The sequence below is a fragment of the Macaca mulatta genome, chromosome 1 (assembly GCF_049350105.2).
Source record: "Macaca mulatta isolate MMU2019108-1 chromosome 1, T2T-MMU8v2.0, whole genome shotgun sequence".
Lineage (NCBI taxonomy): Eukaryota > Metazoa > Chordata > Mammalia > Primates > Cercopithecidae > Macaca > Macaca mulatta.
This window is the reverse complement of record NC_133406.1, coordinates 180,627,077-180,647,181: the sequence shown is the minus strand read 5'-3', so window position 1 is coordinate 180,647,181 and position 20,105 is coordinate 180,627,077. Positions and strand designations below refer to the sequence as shown.

The following is a 20,105-nucleotide window of genomic DNA, read 5'->3' as shown; positions in this document are numbered from 1 at the left end:
CGCCCTTGTGTAGCTGTTGAAGATAGTGTGGGAGAGTGGGGTGTGTGTTTTGAGCAAGAGCTTGGTTCAAAGTGCCAATTTCTCTTCACCAGCTAAGTCTCAATCAGCCTTTGTCAGAGCTCAATCTGCCTGTGAATTTGCCTGGAATCCGTTCCCAGCAGCACCATCTGTTTGCGATTGTCCTACCATCTGACCATTTACCCTTTGTCAACTTCCTTCTCCGGGCACTCCCACTGCCAGTTGGAATCCACCCATGGAATCCACCCATTGTCCATCTTGGATAAACTGAGTCTGGAGAAAGACAGGACAGGAGAGAAGGGAAGATGTGGGAGATGTTCCAATGTGCTAGTGTTCTTGGCCAAGAGGTGTCTGGGAAGCCCCACTAAGCCTTCACACAGAACCTGGAGAGAGAGCATGTGGCCCAGCCAGAGCCATATTGTGCCCCAGGCAGTCTGATGGCTCCACAAATAATATTGATGCCTTTTGTTTGAAAACTCTTTGTGGAGGTTTCCCATTTCCCAACAAACCACGCTTGATGTTGGGCCTCCCGCAAGCCACTTTGCCTTTTGCACAGTCCCGTGGCCAACTGTGCAGGCAGATGAGGGCCCCTGAATGCTAATGAGGGAAATGGTTGGCATTCCTAAGGCACACCCGACTCTGGGAACCCCGCCTTTGTTGCTAAGGAGCATTGGAACTGTAGCTGAAAGGCTCTTAGAAGAGAGGGGAGTGAAGAGAGGGAGAGAAGAAAGGAGAGCATTTGTTTTCAGAGCTTCACAGTTCTCTGGCCAGCTCCAAAGCTGTCCAATTTCTGATCCCAATTAGAATATCAAACCCCCTGTTATTGTTTCTCTTAATGATCTTGGGAAATTCCTCAGAAGAGTCAGCAAGCACTTAGCAAACTCTTTGGACTGCACCATCTCTACAGTTGTGCTTCTGGTGGTGTGAACATACCATGCCAGAGTCCTGAAAACCACCTTTGTTCCAGTTCCCAGAAGGCAATGATGAAGCTGGAGGATGAGAAGAGGGCGAAAAGCTGTTGGGTTTTCAAAATGTACCTGTGGGGGCTCCCCTTAGCAGATGATTGCCAGGTGCCCACTCGGCAGTGCGTCTGAGTTCTGCGCTGGTCACAAAGACAGGAAGATCTTGTTCCTGGCTTGCAGTCACCTCCAGACTTGCTGGGAGCGACACACCACACATGCTAAAGAGAATTGTATGGGTTATTTGCTCTAACTGTGGCCAACAGCACGGAGGAACTTGGAGTTATGCAAGACTGGGTTCTAATCCTGGCTCAGTCACTCACAGCTATAAGTCCTTAAGCAAGTACATACACTGCCCTGAGCCTGTGTTACTCCCCTGTACAATGGGCATGGTAATGCCAACCTCGTTGGTTCACTTTGAGGAGTAAGTACAGGACAGAGAATGAGAGACAGGGATGTGGAACACATATTCTGTGCCCTCCAGGACCACGCAGTCGGTGAACCATCTGTAGGCTTGGAAGATGTCTATACCTGGAAAAGACATTCAACCATTTGGCCCATTGGATGGGGTAAAATGAAATCCCATATAAGACTAAAATAAGCTAGTTTCCCCTTATGGAGCATGTCTGTGTGCCAGGCATAGTGCTGGGCAATTTGCATGTATTATCTCATTTAATATGAATGATGCTCTCAGGTAAGTAGTGACTTGTTCAGGGCCACACAGCTGGGAAAGAGTCTGCGCAGCTGGTGAGAACCTGCTTCTGTCATCCTGTGCCCTTTCCATCCTTAAAGCCTGAGGTTTCTGGCGGAGTTGGGACATACCTAATTGACACCAAGCATCTCCAGAGCACACTGAAGGTTAACCAGTCCACTATCCACAGACACCCATTTAGGAAGGTTTTTTTTTGGAGGACACTGGTGACGGATACCAGACTTTCCCAACACAGTGTTTATTAGAAGTTCACAATGACACAGCTCTGAGAAAAAAGGGAGAAAAGTAATAGACTTTCTATAAGTAAACCATGAAATTCCACCATAGAGATCATAATGATATTGTGAACCATAATGACTTCCTAGCACTTAGTAATTTTCCATCCACCAACATCCCTCCCTAATGCTCCTTGTCTATCAATTCCCACTTTTTGTTGTTGAATTTAGAGTTGAGCCCAATATCTCTCCCCTACTGCAAAACTCCATTGCGGTGGTTCCTATAACTATTGTGATAGTTTTGAGTAAAACCTGCCTTATGATTTTAACAAGAGTCAGAATAATTTTTTCTTTAAGACAGACAGACACACACACACACACACACACACACACACACACACACACACACACACATCTCTTGGGGTAAAGCAGTGGAGAATTCCAGGTAGGACATGATGCAAAAGCAATTGATACTTGACTCTAGAAGGCAGACACATCTCAAAATTTGTTCTTGCTGTAGTAGTGGCCTGACCTCCCTATGCCATTTCACATAGACCATTGTTCAAAGTTCTTTGGAAGGTTCCTGAATGTTCAGCAGCTAAGGGAAGGGACATAAAAAGGTATATCTTTATTACATGCAAAGAACTGTCCAAATGGCATTGCTTTCAATGTTTATAACAATCCTACAAACAGATGCAATTGCTTCTGTTTTATAGATGAAGGAACTGAACTCCAGGGGGATTAAGCAACTTGTCAAGGCTACCACCCACTAAGTGCAAGAGCCAGATTTTGGCGCTTATTTATTCTTTTTCTACTCTCTGTGGAAATACAGGGGGGTGGGGTGGTAGGGTGACTGTGGATCTAGATCTGGTAAAGGTTACCCCACTTATAGAAGTATTCATTCAGCCAAGACTATAGTACAGGTTACGCTTAACCTGTGGTCACGCTTAACCTGTGGTCACACAGCTCTGGTGTCACCTTTCATGCTGCATTCTATGTAAATGCAGCCCCCTGCATTTGTGTAGCTTGGTGATGCTGAGCTACTTATCAAAAACTATACTAGATATTGGATATTAAGAATGGGGCAAGGGAAAATCATTGCTGTTCAGGACCTTATGATTTTGTCTAATAACCCCAACTTCAGGTTTAGGAACTTCTTTTACCCGAACTGCCTCTCCAACCCACTTACTCCCAGAGATGAAGGGTAAAGTGAGACCTTCTCAGTATCATTTGACCAGTCCTTCACAGGAAGCACGAACCTTCTGGCAGATGTTAACTGACACAACCTAACAGCCTTCTTGTCCTCACATCTCTGAGCCTGTTTCCTCATTTGTGAAACAGAGAGGTGAAACCTGTCTTATTTAATTGTCAGAGATAGATCAAACAAAATATGTCAGGTTCCTCAAACACAGTCGTTGCTCAAGGCATATTAAATTTTTTGACCTACTATTCTAATTATCCTTACTTGGCATTTTGGTAGAATGAGAAAGCAGTGTCTATTTGCTTACTCTTTTGACCTCAAAGGCAGCTAGAAAGTCCAAGGGGTTCTAGAAAGGGTAGCCCGTCGGCTTCAAGAGTCATTTTTCTGGACAACACAAGGATTATAAAAACCAAAGCAGGTCAGACTAGGAGACCTTAGAGAGCATTTATTTTAGTGGATCCAAATAGTTTTGTTCTTGAGGTCTTGTCTATAAGAGTACATGAAGCACCTTATTTGATAAAATGCACAGAAAGGGATGCTCAGAGGCCTTTCTGTTTGATTTTCCCCTTGACCTAACTTGTTCATTTTGTCTGGCACACAGATTGGAAACTCAGTACCCTGATCACCCAGTATTAGTGATGGTGTTGGGAGCACATTATCTCTGAAGCTCCAGGCCAGTGTCTCTTCAACGAGCTCATGCTACCAGTGGGGTGTGATATGTGTGTAACTGTGTGCTATGTGAGAGGTGCAAAGTCGGGGGGATGTTAAGAACAGAAGAACTATGGGAACTGATGGAAAGTTCCACCTGGTTTTCCTGTCCAGGCAGAGCAGAGGATGTTACCTATTCCCAAAACCCTTTTTCCCAAGAAGTCCTTCCTCAAAACTTCTATCTGGGACTTTTGGAAAATACCCCTGGAGACAGTGTAACATTGTTTAGTTTTGTACTGCCGAAAATATTGGAGTTGTTCAGAAAACCTCACTTGAAATGGTTCTTCTACTGCTTAAGATTAAGATAGAGCATTGGTAATACTTTCATTTTTCTTCCAATGTGGAAATCCTTCCCAGAATAATGATCAGGAGAAGGGATGATTTACCTATCCAAAAACGATGTTTATAGGTCTACTAGGTTCCAGGCACTGTGGGCAAGTGGCAACATGTAATGTGGTTTTTACTATGTGATGTGGAATTGTGGGGTTTGAAACAACAGTTTGATTAGCAGTGTAGGAAAAAATCAAACATGTAATATTAATAATAAGCTTTATTAAAACAGAAGGAGGTTCTAAGTAGCTGGGTTCTTGCCACATCGAAAGATAAAACTAGGTTTCCTCTGATCACTTTGAGCTGCTTATGAGCGAGCATCATAGCCAGAAACCAAGTCCAAATCAAAAGCATCTACAATAGCTGCATCGGCCTGCACTCTGACAATGTCTCCGCCACTATACTCAGGCTGGGGAGAAACACGTGTCTGGGTAAAAAGGGAGATAAGGGAAACATCTGTTCTCACAATATGGGCTTGTTATCATAGCTCCTTTAAGTACCGCAGTGCTGGCTCCAAGAGCATATTTTCTCCCAAATGGAATCTGCGCAAGGCCTGGTCGATTTTCCGAGGGCTCAGGGACAGGTTGTAAATGAGATTGTAGTTGTGAATGAGGCGTCTGGCTCGTTCCTTCTCCAGAACTCCTGTGATTGGATTGGGTAGGTGGAAGGTTTTTTAAAGAGGACGGAGGGAAAACAGAGAAAACTACATATTAGCTTGAATGACTTTCAGGTAAAGGCTAAATGATAATATTTTGCAACTTTAAGCTTCTTAAAAATCAAGTAGCATCTTAAAAAGTATTTGAACTCGTGGGTATGCATTACAGATTTCAGGAAGAATCTGAGGGTGATTTCAGGGGAGAGAGAACAAGATGGGATCCAATAAGATTCACAGAAAAATTCTAAAGCAATTTAAGCTTTTCTTTGTAGCTTTAAAACTTACAAGGCCAATATTTGAAACACTGGGGGTGCCTAGCAGAAGTAATTTCTAATTGTCTTGAGTTCATTTTATCTTGTTAAAGTCTCCAAACACGCTCCTAAGCATGCAGGGATTAAACAACTTAATTTTAAAATGCATTTCTCTAAATGTATTTATAGATGTTCCTTGGTATCCGCAGGGACTGGGTCCATGATATTCCCCTCCCCAACAGTGATACCTACACCCATGGATGCTCAAGCCCCGATATAAAATGGAGTAGTATTTGCATCTAACCTATCCACATTCTCCCATGTACTTTAAACCATCTCTAGATTACTTGTAACACCTAATACAATGCAAATACAGCGTAAATAATTGTTATACTGTGTTTTAAAATTCTTAATGTTTTTTGTCGTCATGTCATTATATTTTATGTCTATTTTTAAAAATATTTTTGATATGCAGTTGGTCGAATCTGTAGTTGCAGAATACAAAGATGCAGAAGATTGGCTGTCCTGTGACTCCCTCCAGCTTGCTGTGCAATCAGAGGTAAGGCATCTAACTTCTCATAGCTCAGAGTTTGAATCTGCATAATAGAGGTGGTAATGTGTATGACTGCAGGATGTGCTCTGGTGCCCACACATTATATATGCTAATACCAATGTCAGTAAGCTTTCCATGTTAAGATTGGGTAGATTTTGATGGCTGTTGGAAGGAGTTGCAGTGTAGATCATGGCATCACTGAAGATCAATAACTCACTCATAAGCCCCTAATTGCAAGTTTCTATGTGTCAGATACTGTGCTTGGGAATACAGAGGATTTAGAGAATTATTCTGCTACCTCTGGAAGATCTCTGACCCATGGGGGAGAGAAGTTATGCAGAAAATTAACTGGGATACAACAATAATAATTATAATAACCAATATGTAAATATAAAATTTATTATGTCCCAAGAACTGCTCCAAGCATTTCACCAATATTAACTAATTGAATCCTTACAATAACCCATTTCACAGAGGGAGAAACTAAAGCCTAGAGACTGCAAGTCTCTTGATTGCCTAAGGTTAACCACTACAGTACATTATGGAATGAGGGGAAAGAGATTGCTTCAAGTAGGGATCATTTTTTTTTTTTTTTTTTGAGTCAGGGTCTTACTCTGTTGCCCAGGCTGGAGTACAGAGGCACGATCATGGTTCACTGTAGCCTTGATCTCCTGTGCTCAAATGATCCTCCCACCTAAGCCTCATGAGTAGCTGGGATTGCAGGTATGTGCCACCACTCTCAGCTAATTTTTTAAATTTTTTGTAGCGATGAAGTTTCACTATGTTGCCCAGACTGGTCTCGAACTCCTGAGCTCAAGCAATCCTCCCCCTTAGGCCTCTTGAAGTGCTGGGATTATAGGCATGTGCCACTGTGCCTGGCCTCTTTTACTCTCCTTTGTGTGAGCAAACTATAAGAGTGATGGTGAAATTCTTTCTTAAAGAATCCAGAGGCAGTGCCTTGTCATTTTGCAGAAAGCCACTGCTAGTCCATTAGAGTTGGGCAGTGGTAGATACCTATCATCTCAGTTTAAGATACAAAATATGACTCATTTTTAAATGTGCAAGTACTATTGAGCATGGTTCCACCCTCTCAATTACTCTCTAGTGGTTATTCTTAACAGTAGGCCACAACAGTTGGGGTCCTAATTTATTCTATTCTATTCCAGTATGTTCATTTTCTATTCTGTTCTGGTTTGTTCATTGCCTATTTATTGTTTATCTCTCTCATTAGAACAGTGGTCCTTTCATTTATGTAAACCTCATTCTTTGAGTTGGTCAATTGCATCTTCAAAGTTCTCTGGATAGGATGGCTGCTCTCAGTCCTGCCTAGGTTTGCTTCCTTTGGCCATTTCCCCTCACCCTGCCTCTGGAAATATAAGACATGGATTTGGAATATGTTTATGACTGTAAGAAAAAAGAAATTAGCGAGGTATGGTGGCATGCACCAACTAAGGTGAGAGAATCATTTGAGCCTGGGAGGTCGAGGTTGCAGTGAGTCATGATCATGCCACTGTAGCCCAGGCAACAGAGTGAGGCCTCTGTCTCAAATAAATAAATAAATAAATAAATAAATAAATAAATAAATGTCAAAAGAAGAAAGAAAGAGGGAAAGAAGAAAGAGAAAATAGGGATAATTAAATTGTGCAAAAATCAATAAAATATTAAGTTCACACAGTATCCAGTACTAGTAAGCAGTCAATAATGTAAAATTTTACTATAGGATAATTATAATTATATCATCAACATTATTTAAAAAATATATCAACACTATATATGTAATTGCTTATTATTAAAATATATGGCATTTAGTTTGTATTTTAATTAAAATTAAAAGTTATGTTAAAAAATACATCTAGGAATCACAGTAGTATTTTCTATCTTCTAAGCTTTACCACTGATAGAAGATTCCTAGAGTCAAACAAAAAGTCCACTGAATGAAATTTGTATCTGTCTAATTTACTCTGTCATTAGGGGATGTCCAGAACAGCTGCATAAAATAGCCCTTACAATCCATCTTAATGTTGGAAAGCCTGTCCTTTCTAACCAGAACCAAAATAAAAGAAATAATAAGAATCCTTTTTTTTTTTTTTTTTTTTTTGAGATGGAGTTTCGCTCTTGTTGCCCAAGCTGGAGTGCAGTGGCATGATCCTGGCTCACTGCAACCTCCACCTCCTGGGTTCAAGCGATTTTCCTGCCTCAGCCTCCTGAGTAGCTGGGACTACAGGCGCCCACCACCATGCCTGGCTCATTGTATTTTTAGTAGAGACAGGGGTTTCACCATGTTGGCCAGGCTGGTCTCGAACTCCTGACCTCAGGTGATCCACCCACCTTGGCCTCCCAAAGTGCTGGGATTACAGGCGTGAGCCACTGCACCCAACCATAAGAACCTTTTTAACATCAACTTCATTGTACAGTACACAAAGAACTTTCAATATTTTATCTCATTTGATCCTTTCTCAAATCTGGGATGTATATTTTATTATTACCAGTTTTACTTTATAGATGAGGAAACAGGCGAAGAGAATGTAAGAGACTGGCTTTTACAGATCAACAACTGGTGGAGTCTGGCTTTGAATCTAAATCTTCTGATACAAAAACAAGCAAAATCGTGTGCTCTTTCTAGTATGTCATGGGACTTGGTGCAGTGGGGATTCACAGAGAGCTGGGCTTGAATTATGGCTCACCATCTTACTGGCTATTATTTTATCACTTTGAGTTTGGCTTTCTCCTCTGTAAATAAGGATACTAATCCCTTCAGCATGTTGTTGATATGAGGATTTAGTGATGTAGTGTATGTAAAGTCCAGGCTCATGCAGAGAAATTTCTTTAAGGCTCTCATTGCATTCTCCCTCCTTGAACTCTAAAACATTTTCTATTTAGCCTTTAGTTCACTGGGAAAATTCCAAATGCAACATTCACCCAGACATTTATCTTAACCACTCTTTTTTGTCTTTAGAAAACACGACCATTTATTCATAGTCATTCCTTATCCCTTCTCCTCAAGTCTATTTTGTTGACAACCCCCATTAGAGAATAAGCACAGTAGGTTCCCAGAAGCACTGATGTGATGATGGATGGCCTGTCCTCATCCTGGATGAAGAACATGCTGGCCTACATATTTCTTTGCACATAATAAAGAATAGTGATTCATCCATGGGCAAAGCAGGTATCATCTGCTCAGCATCTAGAATGGGGCTATGGTGGTCTGCTAAGTACTGTGGGTTAATAAACCAACAAAGTGACCTCAGTTAATCCTCTTTCCTCATCAAAGACAGTTGTAGATTTTCCCAGATCTGGCTGACACATTCCTTGGCTGTTGAGGAACTAATGAATTTCATGGAAACAGAGAAAACAGGCATAAATAGTGAAGAGGCCATGAGAAAGGCATTTCAAATCTGTCGGAATCTGCCTCCAAAGTCAACAAACTCCGTTTTTCCTCTGAACGGTTCAGAAGCATGAGAAAGCTCCCAGTCTTTGGAGAGTGTCTTAGCAACTAAGTTTATGATCCATTATCCACTATCACAAGTAAGCATTTGTTTCTTTCGAAATGTCATTTTTAAAAAATGTTTTGTTATTGCTTGTAACCTCATCACCACTCTCATAGCCCTGGTATGAATACCCAGACTCAGGGTTATTTCAGTAAACTTTTCATCTCCTTCTCTCCAGTACCTTCCCTAAATCATCCATCTCAGTTTGCATTATGCCCTCATCTGCATGTATGTTTGCATACTGGGTAGAGAATGAAGCCTCATCCTATCCCTCAGGGTTCATAATAGGTTCTCAACTTTACTGCATGTCCAACGTGCATCTCTAGTCCTGTCTTGCTACTTGCTTCTCTATCATACTCATCTGCACTTTCTAACTTTTGCAGGAGGTGACTTCAAACTCGGGATGACCTGTCCAACTATCCAAATTCTACCTAAGTCTCAGCTCAAGTTCTCTCTCTCCCTTGGGTCTCTCTCTCTTTCCTCTCTGGGTCCCCAGCCTCACATTGGATGGTGAGCCTCATTTCATACCTTCACTTTTCTTTTGACTCTTGAACTCTTATTTGTGCCTTCATTTGTCTCAAACTCTTGGGCTCAAGTGATCTTCCCATCTCAGCTTCCCAAAGTGCTGGGATTACAGGCATGACCCACCATGCCTAGCCATGTGCCTTCATTTGTAATAGCTAATGTTGTGTTTTAATTTTGTTTGTTTACTGGCATTGAACTATTGCCGGTCTCTGTGTCTTACCTAAAGGTAAGCTCCTTGAGGCCAGAGACCATGTCTCATCCTTTCCGGTTTTCCTCTTGGTTCATCCTCTAACACAGTGCTGGGCCCATAACAGATTTTTAATAAATAACTTTATAATTCAACCAGATGAATCTTTCATTTAAAAATTTCAGGGTTTTTTCTCTTTGGTATAATTATTAAGAGTCCTTGGATTTTATATGGCAATTATACTTCCTGTGGTCTAGAATTAAGTTGCTTTGGAAATTCAAAGCAAAACAAAAACACACAAAGAGAATGAAAAGGCAGACATTGCCATTGTCATATGATTACTTCTAGATAGTACTAATGTGTACACCAACTCTTCATGAAAAACAGTATGTAAGTAAATAAGACAGTTTGGGACAATGTGCTTTTCTATCTGCTCCCCCTTTTCCCAGCACTCTGACCTGGTTCTAGACTTCATTCTCTCTTTCCTTTCCACTTTCCCTTATTTCACTTTCTCCTTCATTCTGCACATAGTCATCAAGGATCCTTCTGAAGTACAACTTCATTACACCACTCCTCTGCTTAGAAACTCTCCGTGCTCTCATTATATTTGAATTGACTCCAAATTCCTTGATCTGGCATTTAAAATCTTTCAATATCTGGCCCCATTCTTTATTTCCATCTTTATCATTTAACATTCTTTTTAATAGCCCCTATATTGAGTACCCTGCATGGAGCCTCACACACAGCATTTGCACCTTTGCCAGAAAAGGCTACTTCATTCCTTTGTGACCAAACTGCATTTTAAGTTTAATGATCAATTTAACATTAACAAAGTCTTCCATGATGACCCCACCAGGAAGAAATTCACTTTTCTCTGAATGCCCCCAGAGCATCCTCTAACAGCATTTATCACCATCTATCTTGGATTTGGTTATTTACGCACATTGGCTCATGTATTTGTTTCCTCAAAACAAAACTGTGCAAGGTGCCAGGGATAAAAAAGGAATATAGTCTACTGGTGAGATGGTAATAAGTCCCCAAATAAAAATATACAATATGTTGCGTATGATGATGGATGTTAAAGAATTCTAAGAAGCCGCAGGAAAGTTGACCTAGATCTGTCTGGGAGTCTCAGGGGAATTGTGTTTGAATTCAAACATAAAAGATGTTTAGGGGGACAAGATGGGGAGTTGGTGGGGGTTGGGGTAGGTAGAGAGGAAACAAAGAGCTCAGATGAAAGACTGGGAGTTATAAATGGCACAGGCATGTGTGAGACAAGGCCTGCTTGAGGCAAGGCAAGTTATTCATTATGACTGGGCAGGACGTGCTGAGAGAATATCAATAGTAGGAGAAGAGATTGGCCAGGTGGATAGGGACCAGACTTTGCCTTGCTAAGGAGTTGGGAGTTCACCCTTTTATCAGTGGGGTGTCTCTGTGGTGTTTTAATCAGGAGAATTATAAAACTGGATGGTGGGTTTACTTTTTGGAAGTAGGGTGTAGGAAGCATTGGGAACACAAAGAAATTAGAAGCAACCTGGTATGGGATTCCCCTCTGATTCGTCTTCATATTTCCAGATTGTGCTCAGCACAGTGCAGGGCACATGATCTATACATTAATTGTATCATTTGTTCAAGAGGCAAAAGAAAATGAGGTGCCTACTTTTAAACTAGAGCACAAATAGAAAGCTATACCAGCTTTACAATTCATATTTCACCTGTGTTACTCAGATCACACAGGTAGAGGGCATTTTCCAGCTTCCTGAACCTGTCTATCCACGTCTCACATTCTTCAGCCTCATTCTTCACAGCTGGATTCACAAAGGGCTGGGAGACTGGCCTGATCTTTAAAGGTTTCAGAGGATCTTTGCGGGCTGAAGTTTCAGCAGGAGAGCTTTCTGGCTGCAGCTCCTCTTCTGGAGTTTTCTACCAAAACAACAAAAGCATTGGCAACACATTCACCACCCAGAGCTTCTCCAGTCTCTTGGCCAAAGATGAGGCCACACAACTAGCAAGATTTATTGCAAGGTTTGACTTTGGAAAGCTAAGAGGACGAGCTTCAAATCTTCAGTGCCACAAGATCGTTATCTACCAAATCTTGGATACAAACATGTTAAGTGTGTGTGTCTGAAGAGAAGGGTGACATCATGATGTTTATTCAGTTTTCATTTTTGACTTGCATGAAGCAAAGAACATTGTAACTGACTGAGGCTTTTCATGATGTTCTACTCTGTTTTGTACTAGTAGGGTGTGCAGGGGGTAGACTTCAGACAATGCTCATACTTCTTGATAGAAATACCTCTGGGTCATGAGTGTGAGGTTTTTGACAAAAGATGATCGAAACAATAGTGATATTATCTTAGGCTTATGGGTCCATTTTAAAGGATGCTAAAGCACTGTTAGTCTGCCAGTCCTGTTCATTTAGCAAAGGAGGCTAGGGCCCAGAAAGTACAAGGGGTTTACTAAGATCACACACATCTTTTTTTTTTTTTTTTTTTTTTTTTTTTTTTTTTTTTGAGACGGAGTCTCGCTCTGCCGCCCAGGCTGGAGTGCAGTGGCCGGATCTCAGCTCACTGCAAGCTCCGCCTCCCGGGTTCACGCCATTCTCCTGCCTCAGCCTCCCGAGTAGCTGGGACTACAGGCGCCCGCCACCTCGCCCGGCTAGTTTTTTGTATTTTTTAGTAGAGACGGGGTTTCACCGTGTTAGCCAGGATGGTCTCGATCTCCTGACCTCGTGATCCGCCCGTCTCGGCCTCCCAAAGTGCTGGGATTACAGGCTTGAGCCACCGCGCCCGGCCGATCACACACATCTTATAGTAGACCTAAGACTAGAAGCAGGGCATAAAGGCTATCTCATCTTAGTGTCCTAACCTCATTGCCAGTATCAAATAGAGGTGTTTTAGGATTAAATAGACACATCAGTCCCAGCAGTGCCATATAAGGCATTCTGATCTTCACCATGTGCAGCGAGTGGGCATCTATTATTTGATCTGCCCAGCTCACCTTTTGCAGAAATTGCCCTTCCTGCTGATCCACACGGCTGTAGAAAGAACTGCCATGTTCTATCTGCATAGTTTAGGACTGGGCATCTATTGCAAAATGAGCCAAAAATCCATTGTCTAGGAATTTTGGTACTATTTGTGAGAGAAAAATGGAGGTGATTCTGTGTGAGATATTGGAACTCTAGCAGGTTTTCCCTTTTGTGTACTGCAAATGAGAAAAAGCTTGTCTGCTGAGAAAGAAAGACAGAGAATATGAAACTGACAACAGAGAGAAGAAAAAAGATATAGGAAGTCTTGATGGTGTTAGAGTCTCTGGTTTTAGTTCATTGTTGTATTTCTGTCCTTTGGGAGCATAATATGCTTCTCTATTCTTCCAATAAATTAAGTTAGTAGAGTTGGTTTTGTTCATTGCAATGTAAATATTCCTAACTAATTCACCATAAAATTATGCCTCTAACTTTTGTATACCATCTGTATTCCCCCAACTTTCAAATGTCTGAATTTTTCCAATTTTGTACCTTTGCCTCAAACTTCTCATATATAAGCTGTGAGAATCCCAGAGACCTAAAGAATTGTAAGTGCAATGAGAAGCCAAATTCTGAGTTGGTTAACAAACATGGATTAAGCTGCTGCTGGGGAATGTAAAGAATTCTTTTGTTTGAGATCATGGAATGCTATATGAAATTGTACCCACATGGATGACAAACAACCAGAACATTTTAAGGAATTCCTATAAAAAGAATTCTACTTTGATAAAATCAATTTTGGGAAAAGCAGAAAGTTTTTGTACAGCAAATTAGAATAGTGATTCTTTTTTTTTTTTTTTTTTTTTTTGAGACGGAGTCTCGCTCTGTCACCCAGGCTGGAGTGCAGTGGTGTGATCTCGGATCACTGCAAGCTCCGCCTCCCGGATCCACGCCATTCTCTTGCCTCAGCCTCCTGAGTAGCTGGGACTACAGGCACCCGCCACCATGCTCGGCTAATTTTTTTGAAGTTTTTAGTAGAGACAGGGTTTCACCGTGTTAGCCAGGATGGTCTCGATCACATGATTCTTATACTTTGTTTAGAGCATTGGACTACTTTAGAAATCAGATGAAAGCTTTAGAAAATCTGACCAGACTAATACACATTTGCATACATTTTGATGGGTAATTTTAGAAAGATCACAGGTGCCCTTGGATCTGAGAAATTAATTTTAAGTAGTTTTATATTTCTTTAGATAGTTCAACACTCTCTCTTTGACCACTGCAGACAAGGGAAAGGGGAGATTTGTAGGGATCTGAATCAGACTTAAGCAAGTAACTAACAATGTAACTAACATATCCTTCACTGTTTTGGTCCCACTGTATCTGGATGAAATTCACATTCCTTGGCCTGGCACACAAAACCATTTATATTCTAGTTCTTGCTTATCTTCCCAGCTTATCTTCTTTTAGTCCTATATACATATCTTCTTCTTTGGCCACAAAAAGCCTGAAAAATTGAAGCTGTTTTATACCTTTTTGCCATTATAATGCTGTTACCTCTGTTCTAAAAGCCCTTCTTGCCATATATGCCTTGATTGTTTGGGTTCTTACTCATTCTTCAAGACTTGGCTAATTGTTTACTTACTGTGGGAAGCTTTCCCCAACAGCCCCAGGCTGGGCAAGATGTGAATCTTTGTAGCTCCCCAACCCATCACAGCACTCCTACTGGATGTTGTCTATGTCTGCTTCAAGTATTACTTCTACCAGAGATCCAGAGGCTGGGCCTGTGAGATAGTTTTTAATGTATCCTTGAGGTCTGGCTAGTGACTGGCACACAGTAGGTTGTCAAGACATGTTTAATGAATGAATAAGTGAATGAATGAATGATTTCCTCAGGGACAATAAGCAACTTGCTTTACTGCTTTACCAGACCCCTGCTTTAATTTCCCTTTCTAAAAAGTGGGACAATCAATTCTGTTTGTGCAGTAATGTGAGAAGAATCAATTATCACAGAGATGCAATAAATTCCTTAAACAAGAGGCAAAATAAAAGAGCAAAGTATATTTTTTATAATCTTATTCACAACAGACTTAACACTCAAGGAGAAAAGCATTTGCTGTTGTTTCTTGCATGGCAAGAGGCTTGCCAAAATGGGTACTATTTTCTAAAATATTTCAACGTGTGAAGTGCATGAGGAGGCCTCCCGTCATTTTAAGATGAATTATGTTCTAATCCGGGCATTTAAAAAACAACAACAGAAAAACTCAGGCTGTTTTTCAATTCTGTCTACAACTTCTTCTGGCTAAATGCTGGGAATATTAAAATGGGTTTTCACTGCTTGCCAGATTTTTTTTTTTCTTTCTTCTTTTTAATCAGAGAGGCTATTACATTTTAAAATGTGATGTCTGGGGAAAAGGTCACCCTTAGTTTCTGGAAGTTGAAATTAAGATGTTAAAATAGATCTCATAACCACTCTTTATTTTCATGGCAGTTTGTGAATCGGTCACAAGATTTGGAAGGACACCCAGACGTGTGCTGTGCTACAAGTCTAATTTCTTGGGGCAGGTGGCAAGCCCATCACCAAGTGATGGCAATAGGTCTCTGCAAACCAGCAAGGACAGAAACTAACCCACACTCGAGTTCTTTTGCCTCCTTCTTTGCCCAAGGAGAATCTTGAAGGCAAAGATAGTCTGACATCAAGGGTTTGGGAGAAAATCAAAACCCACAGGAGAGAGCCCCATCCAGCATCAGAGAAAAGGCCAAGTATCCACGAAAACCTTCCCCCAAACTCTATATGCCCCAGGTGCATACCATATGTTCAGTTTTGCTTTGAGACATCTCAGGGACTTCAGGCTCCGTTGGAGGGGCTGGGGCTTTCTTTTCATTCTTCCCTGAACAAGAATGAAAAAAAAAAAGGGAAGGGTTTAGCTTTGTCTCTTCGTTTAATACATACATATACACCAGTCAACAACAACAACAAAAATGCAGGCTTTGCTCTGTGGTTGGCACTGTGTTAAGTAATGGGAACACTCTGATGAATGAGAAAAACCTGGTTCCCACCTTGGTGGACCTTAGATTTGGAAGTAGATGTTAAACAATGACTCTAAATTATTACTTAGTCACAAGTTACTATAAATAAAACTAAAGAAAAATATGAGAAAATAGGAAAGTGTTTAAACTTATTTGGGGCAGGGGTGACAGTGGTGGGGGTTTTGGAGGAAGTGACACAAATTCGCAACCTGAAGGATTGGTTTTAGTTGTGTTTGTAGCACTTATCACTACTGAAGAGGAGTTATCCAGGCAAAGATGATGGTGGTGATGCACACAGAGCAGAGAGTTCTAGAAAAGCAGAGACAACAGCCTGTAGCAAGGCCCTAAGAAAGGCTTTTATAACTTAGGGAGTTGAAGGGATGTCTTCCTGTGGTCCTGCCTCTTAAGAACCTCTGTCCCTCCTTTTACACACATGTGCATCCAAAGGACCACGCACAACCTTTCTCATCTTCCTTCCTTGCTCCTTTCAATGGTCAGTGGTACTGGACGGGAAGAGGTTGAACAGCCTCATCCCTAATCCAGTGGATTCTGTTTTCCAGGCACTACTTGCTGCAGGCTGCTGCCTTCATGAATAGAAGAGATTTCCATGGGATGCAGGCAAAACACAAACAAACATTAAGACCTGTGGAAATCCTCTAAGCCTTACTGTAGGTATCCTTCATTGATCACTCAGTACCTTCCATCTGACTTGGTGACTTATTTATTTTGCAAGTCTGTGTAATGACCATACAGCACAGGTTTCTGGGAGCCTCAGCTTTATTATTCAGTGCATAATTCAGATATGCCATTAACAAATGCATATTATTTCTAAATTGAGTCTCACTGTTTTTAATAAGAATGATTTAATCAATAAATTTTAAACAAAAGAGACAGTGTACCATAGTGGTTGAGAGTATAAGCTCTGGAGCTAGATGCCTTGGCATTGATTCCTGGCTTTGTTCCTTGTTAGCTGCATGACCTTGAGCAAGTTAGTTGTCCTCTCTGTGCCTCAGTTTCCTCTTCTGTACAAAGGGGATAATGACACCTATAGGCTATTGTAAGGATTAAATGGACTAGAAAGTGTAAAGCAAGTATCTGAAACACAGCAAGTGTTCAGTAAATGTTAACTAATAGTGTTATCTAGGTAAGGATGTTTTTATAAATAAATTCACATACCAATTTAAAAGTCTTTTATTATACGGACTTTTAGTATCACACTTAATGAATCATTACAAAAGTTCTCCCTCAGTTTCTTGATGAAGAAGACATGTGGTTTCATAATCTTCTTTGAAGCCCCAGCACCCCTCATTAGAATTAAATACTCAATGAATGCATGTTGACTAAATGAATGATCATGTGTCCTAATACATAGTTTGAAAAATAAAGTCACTAGATATTTAGTGCCATTTTTCCAATTTCTTTTCTAATCCTGGGAGAGGAGTGATTTTTCTCTGTATTTCTTTATTCTCTCATATCTACCCCAGATGCTATATAGAGCAAACCTTAATAGTGGCTAAATGAAGACTATGATGGCATCCAGTTAGGACGGCCCCTTCAAGGCAGATCTTATTTGATCTCTTGAACGTTTAAGTTGTCATGAGAATCCATCATCACCTAGTAGCATTGGCTACTGCTTATTTCAACCACTATGTGAAAGAAAAGCTTTCTGTTTATTATAAAAGGTTCAAAATACTCTGAATCATACAGCTCTCCTGTTAAAGGGATTCTTGAAGCAGTATTTGAGGAAAGGGGAGGAGATGAACAGACAGACCTAACATCTAACCCTGATTCTTCTCTTTGCCAGCTTCAAGCTTCTGGGTCCTAATTCTTTCATTTGTGAAATTACAGAAATTTGCAATAACACCGTGGAGATTAAAAAAATCCTATGTAAAATACCTAATACAGGGAAGATGCTCAATTCAAGGTATTATTATCTGTTGTTGTGTTATTATTATTATGTACCCTTAAGCAAATCGAGTTTCCCCAGAGAAGAGAAACTAACATTAATTATGATGTACCAGACATTATCCTTTTAAAAATAAGATCTAGAACCTAAACTTTGTCCTAGCCCCATTCCTCTCTGCTATCTGCACTTCTAAAACTTCCATTAGGAAAAAGTACATGCTAGTCTACTTGGTCTCCTTTAAGCTTCCCTTTCTCCTTCCTAATAGCTAATAGCATATAAAAAGGTAATGGCTTGCACATGTAAAAATTGTTTGAAAAACCTGAGGCAGAGCTATGTTTTTTTCTTTCTAACACAGCAAGAAGGATAAATAATAACCATCTGTCTAGTCTGCCAGTTGAAGATTTGTACCAGAGGAAATAAGCCAAGCTGGCTTCTAGAGATTTCCAGGTGTTGGAGGGCCAGGTTTTACAGGGTTTCCAGTGAGTTCTGATAGTTACATAGCCAGTGCTCCTGTCTGCCCTCACTAATGACTTGAAGTCAGTAGCCTTTAGCACTGGCCGCATGTTAGACCCACCTGGGCGGCTTTAAAAATTACCAGTGCTCAGGAATAACACCAGACCAATTAAGTCAGAATCTCAGGAGGTGAGAACCCAGCTCAGTACGTTTTAAAAAATTCCCTAGGTGATTCTAAAGTAAAACCAGGATAGAGAACAACTGACTTTAATAAAAGCTTCTGGCTTCAGTGGGCCTACTGAATGAAGCTTTTGTGAGAAGAAAACTCATATATATCAAATATCTATAAATGACAGACATTTCCACATAATCTAAAGAATTAAACCTGCGAGGCAGAAATTATCCCCATTTGACAGATGAGGAAACTGAGGCAATGAACATTTTAGTTCCCTCCTTAAGATAACAGAGGCAGGGTTACATCTGTGGCTTGAACTAATTCATTCATATAAGAAACATTTAAGTGCTTACTATATGCTGGGCACTATCTTTCCTTCATAGAGTGTGCATTCTGGTGGTGAGAACAAAGAGATGCGTCAAAGAATGTCAGGTAGTGATAAGTGCTATAAACCACAGCTAAAACCAATGACTGGGGGATGGAAAGTAATGGTAGTTGCCATTTTAGATAGAGAATTCACCAATGACCCCTTTAAAGAAGTGACATTTAAATAAAACCCTGAACAGAGGAGAAACGAGAGCAAGCTGTGAAAATATATGGATAAAGAGCATTGGAAGAAAATGTTACAGCAAAGGCAAAGACCACGAGATAGGAGTGATTGGTGCACCAAGCAATAACTGAGAGCAGAGCCTGGGTGAGGCAGAATGAAAAGGGAAGAGAAATGGGTGAAGTGTTCACAGGGCTAAAAGGCCCCACGGGCCACACAATCTGACTGAAGCTGATTTCTGTGTGTGTGTGTTTGTGTGTTTGTGTGTGTGTGTGTGTGCTTTTCAGCATTCATTTTTTTTCCCCTCTGGTGATTCCCTCCTTCATTATCCCCTTCTGAAGATAGCAACTATGTTTTGCTTTGTAGTAACTGCTCCTACCCCATCCCAGTGCACTATGGTTTGGTTGGATTGACTCTCCAGTTCCAAGTCCAAGCTTGATCTCTGATTAGTTTAAGTCTATCATGGTAACCTAATCACAGTCTTGGTTCAATGATGGACATAAAACTCAATCTGAGCCTCTATATGAGAAGAAATACATGCTACAGTTTCTTAGGTAGTAAAGTTCTCTCCTTCTTGGGAGAACACCTATCCAAAGAGCATGCTGTGAGGATGCGATGGCCATAGCTACCATAGCTATTTTGCTATTGCAGAATGTCCAAGTAGTTGAGGGACTACTGTATAGAGCCTGAAGATGATGCCAACAGCAGGTAAGGCAGATCAGAGAGTCAGAAAGAAGGCAGATCCTTGATTTTGATATTTGAATGACTAGATCAAACCGTTCTTGAAGTCCTTGCTGCTGCCAGAATTTTCAGCTAAATAAACCAAAATCTTTATATTGTCTAAGCCAATTGCGTTTGCTTTTCTGTCCCTTCAATAGATGTAGTTCTAATTAGTAACTAGTATGAGTATTTTTTTTTCCTTAGCAAAAGGGAGGCCAACCCTTCACCATTTTTCTGTTTTCTTGAATGATAGATAGGTATTCAAGAAATGTTTGAGGGGTGTCAATGAGCTTCTTATGCTACTTCTCATTTCCTTTGAATCTTCCCTTGTCAGCAGTCATACTGGAACTCTGCTGTTTGCTTTCTGCATGATCTTCTTCCCCTCTCTCATTCACAGGCTCCACAGTGAAGAGATTCAAATTTGAGCTCATACTTCATTTTTGTGAAATACTATTTTAGACATTAGACCTTACCATGTTTAGAGGGCCTAAGCTCTTTTTATATTTG

The 20,105-nt window shown here is 40.7% G+C and overlaps 1 protein-coding gene across 2 annotated transcripts in view; it reads right to left on the bottom strand.

Moving 5' to 3' along the window:
• Positions 1 to 4,350: 4,350 nt before the first annotated feature.
• C1H1orf87 (chromosome 1 C1orf87 homolog) overlaps positions 4,351 to 20,105 on the bottom strand; it is an 83,267-nt gene continuing 67,512 nt past the window's right edge. Inside the window, exons 10-12 of one of the 2 annotated variants that reach the window (XM_028833091.2) lie at positions 15,579 to 15,658; positions 11,518 to 11,725; positions 4,351 to 4,785 (exon numbers count right to left, since the gene is read on the bottom strand). In XM_028833091.2, the coding sequence (XP_028688924.2) occupies positions 4,625 to 4,785; positions 11,518 to 11,725; positions 15,579 to 15,658 (449 nt within the window). In that variant the 3' untranslated portion in view covers positions 4,351 to 4,624. The remainder of the gene's footprint in view (positions 4,786 to 11,517; positions 11,726 to 15,578; positions 15,659 to 20,105) is intronic. The other variant, XM_015140894.3, reaches the window with a different exon arrangement.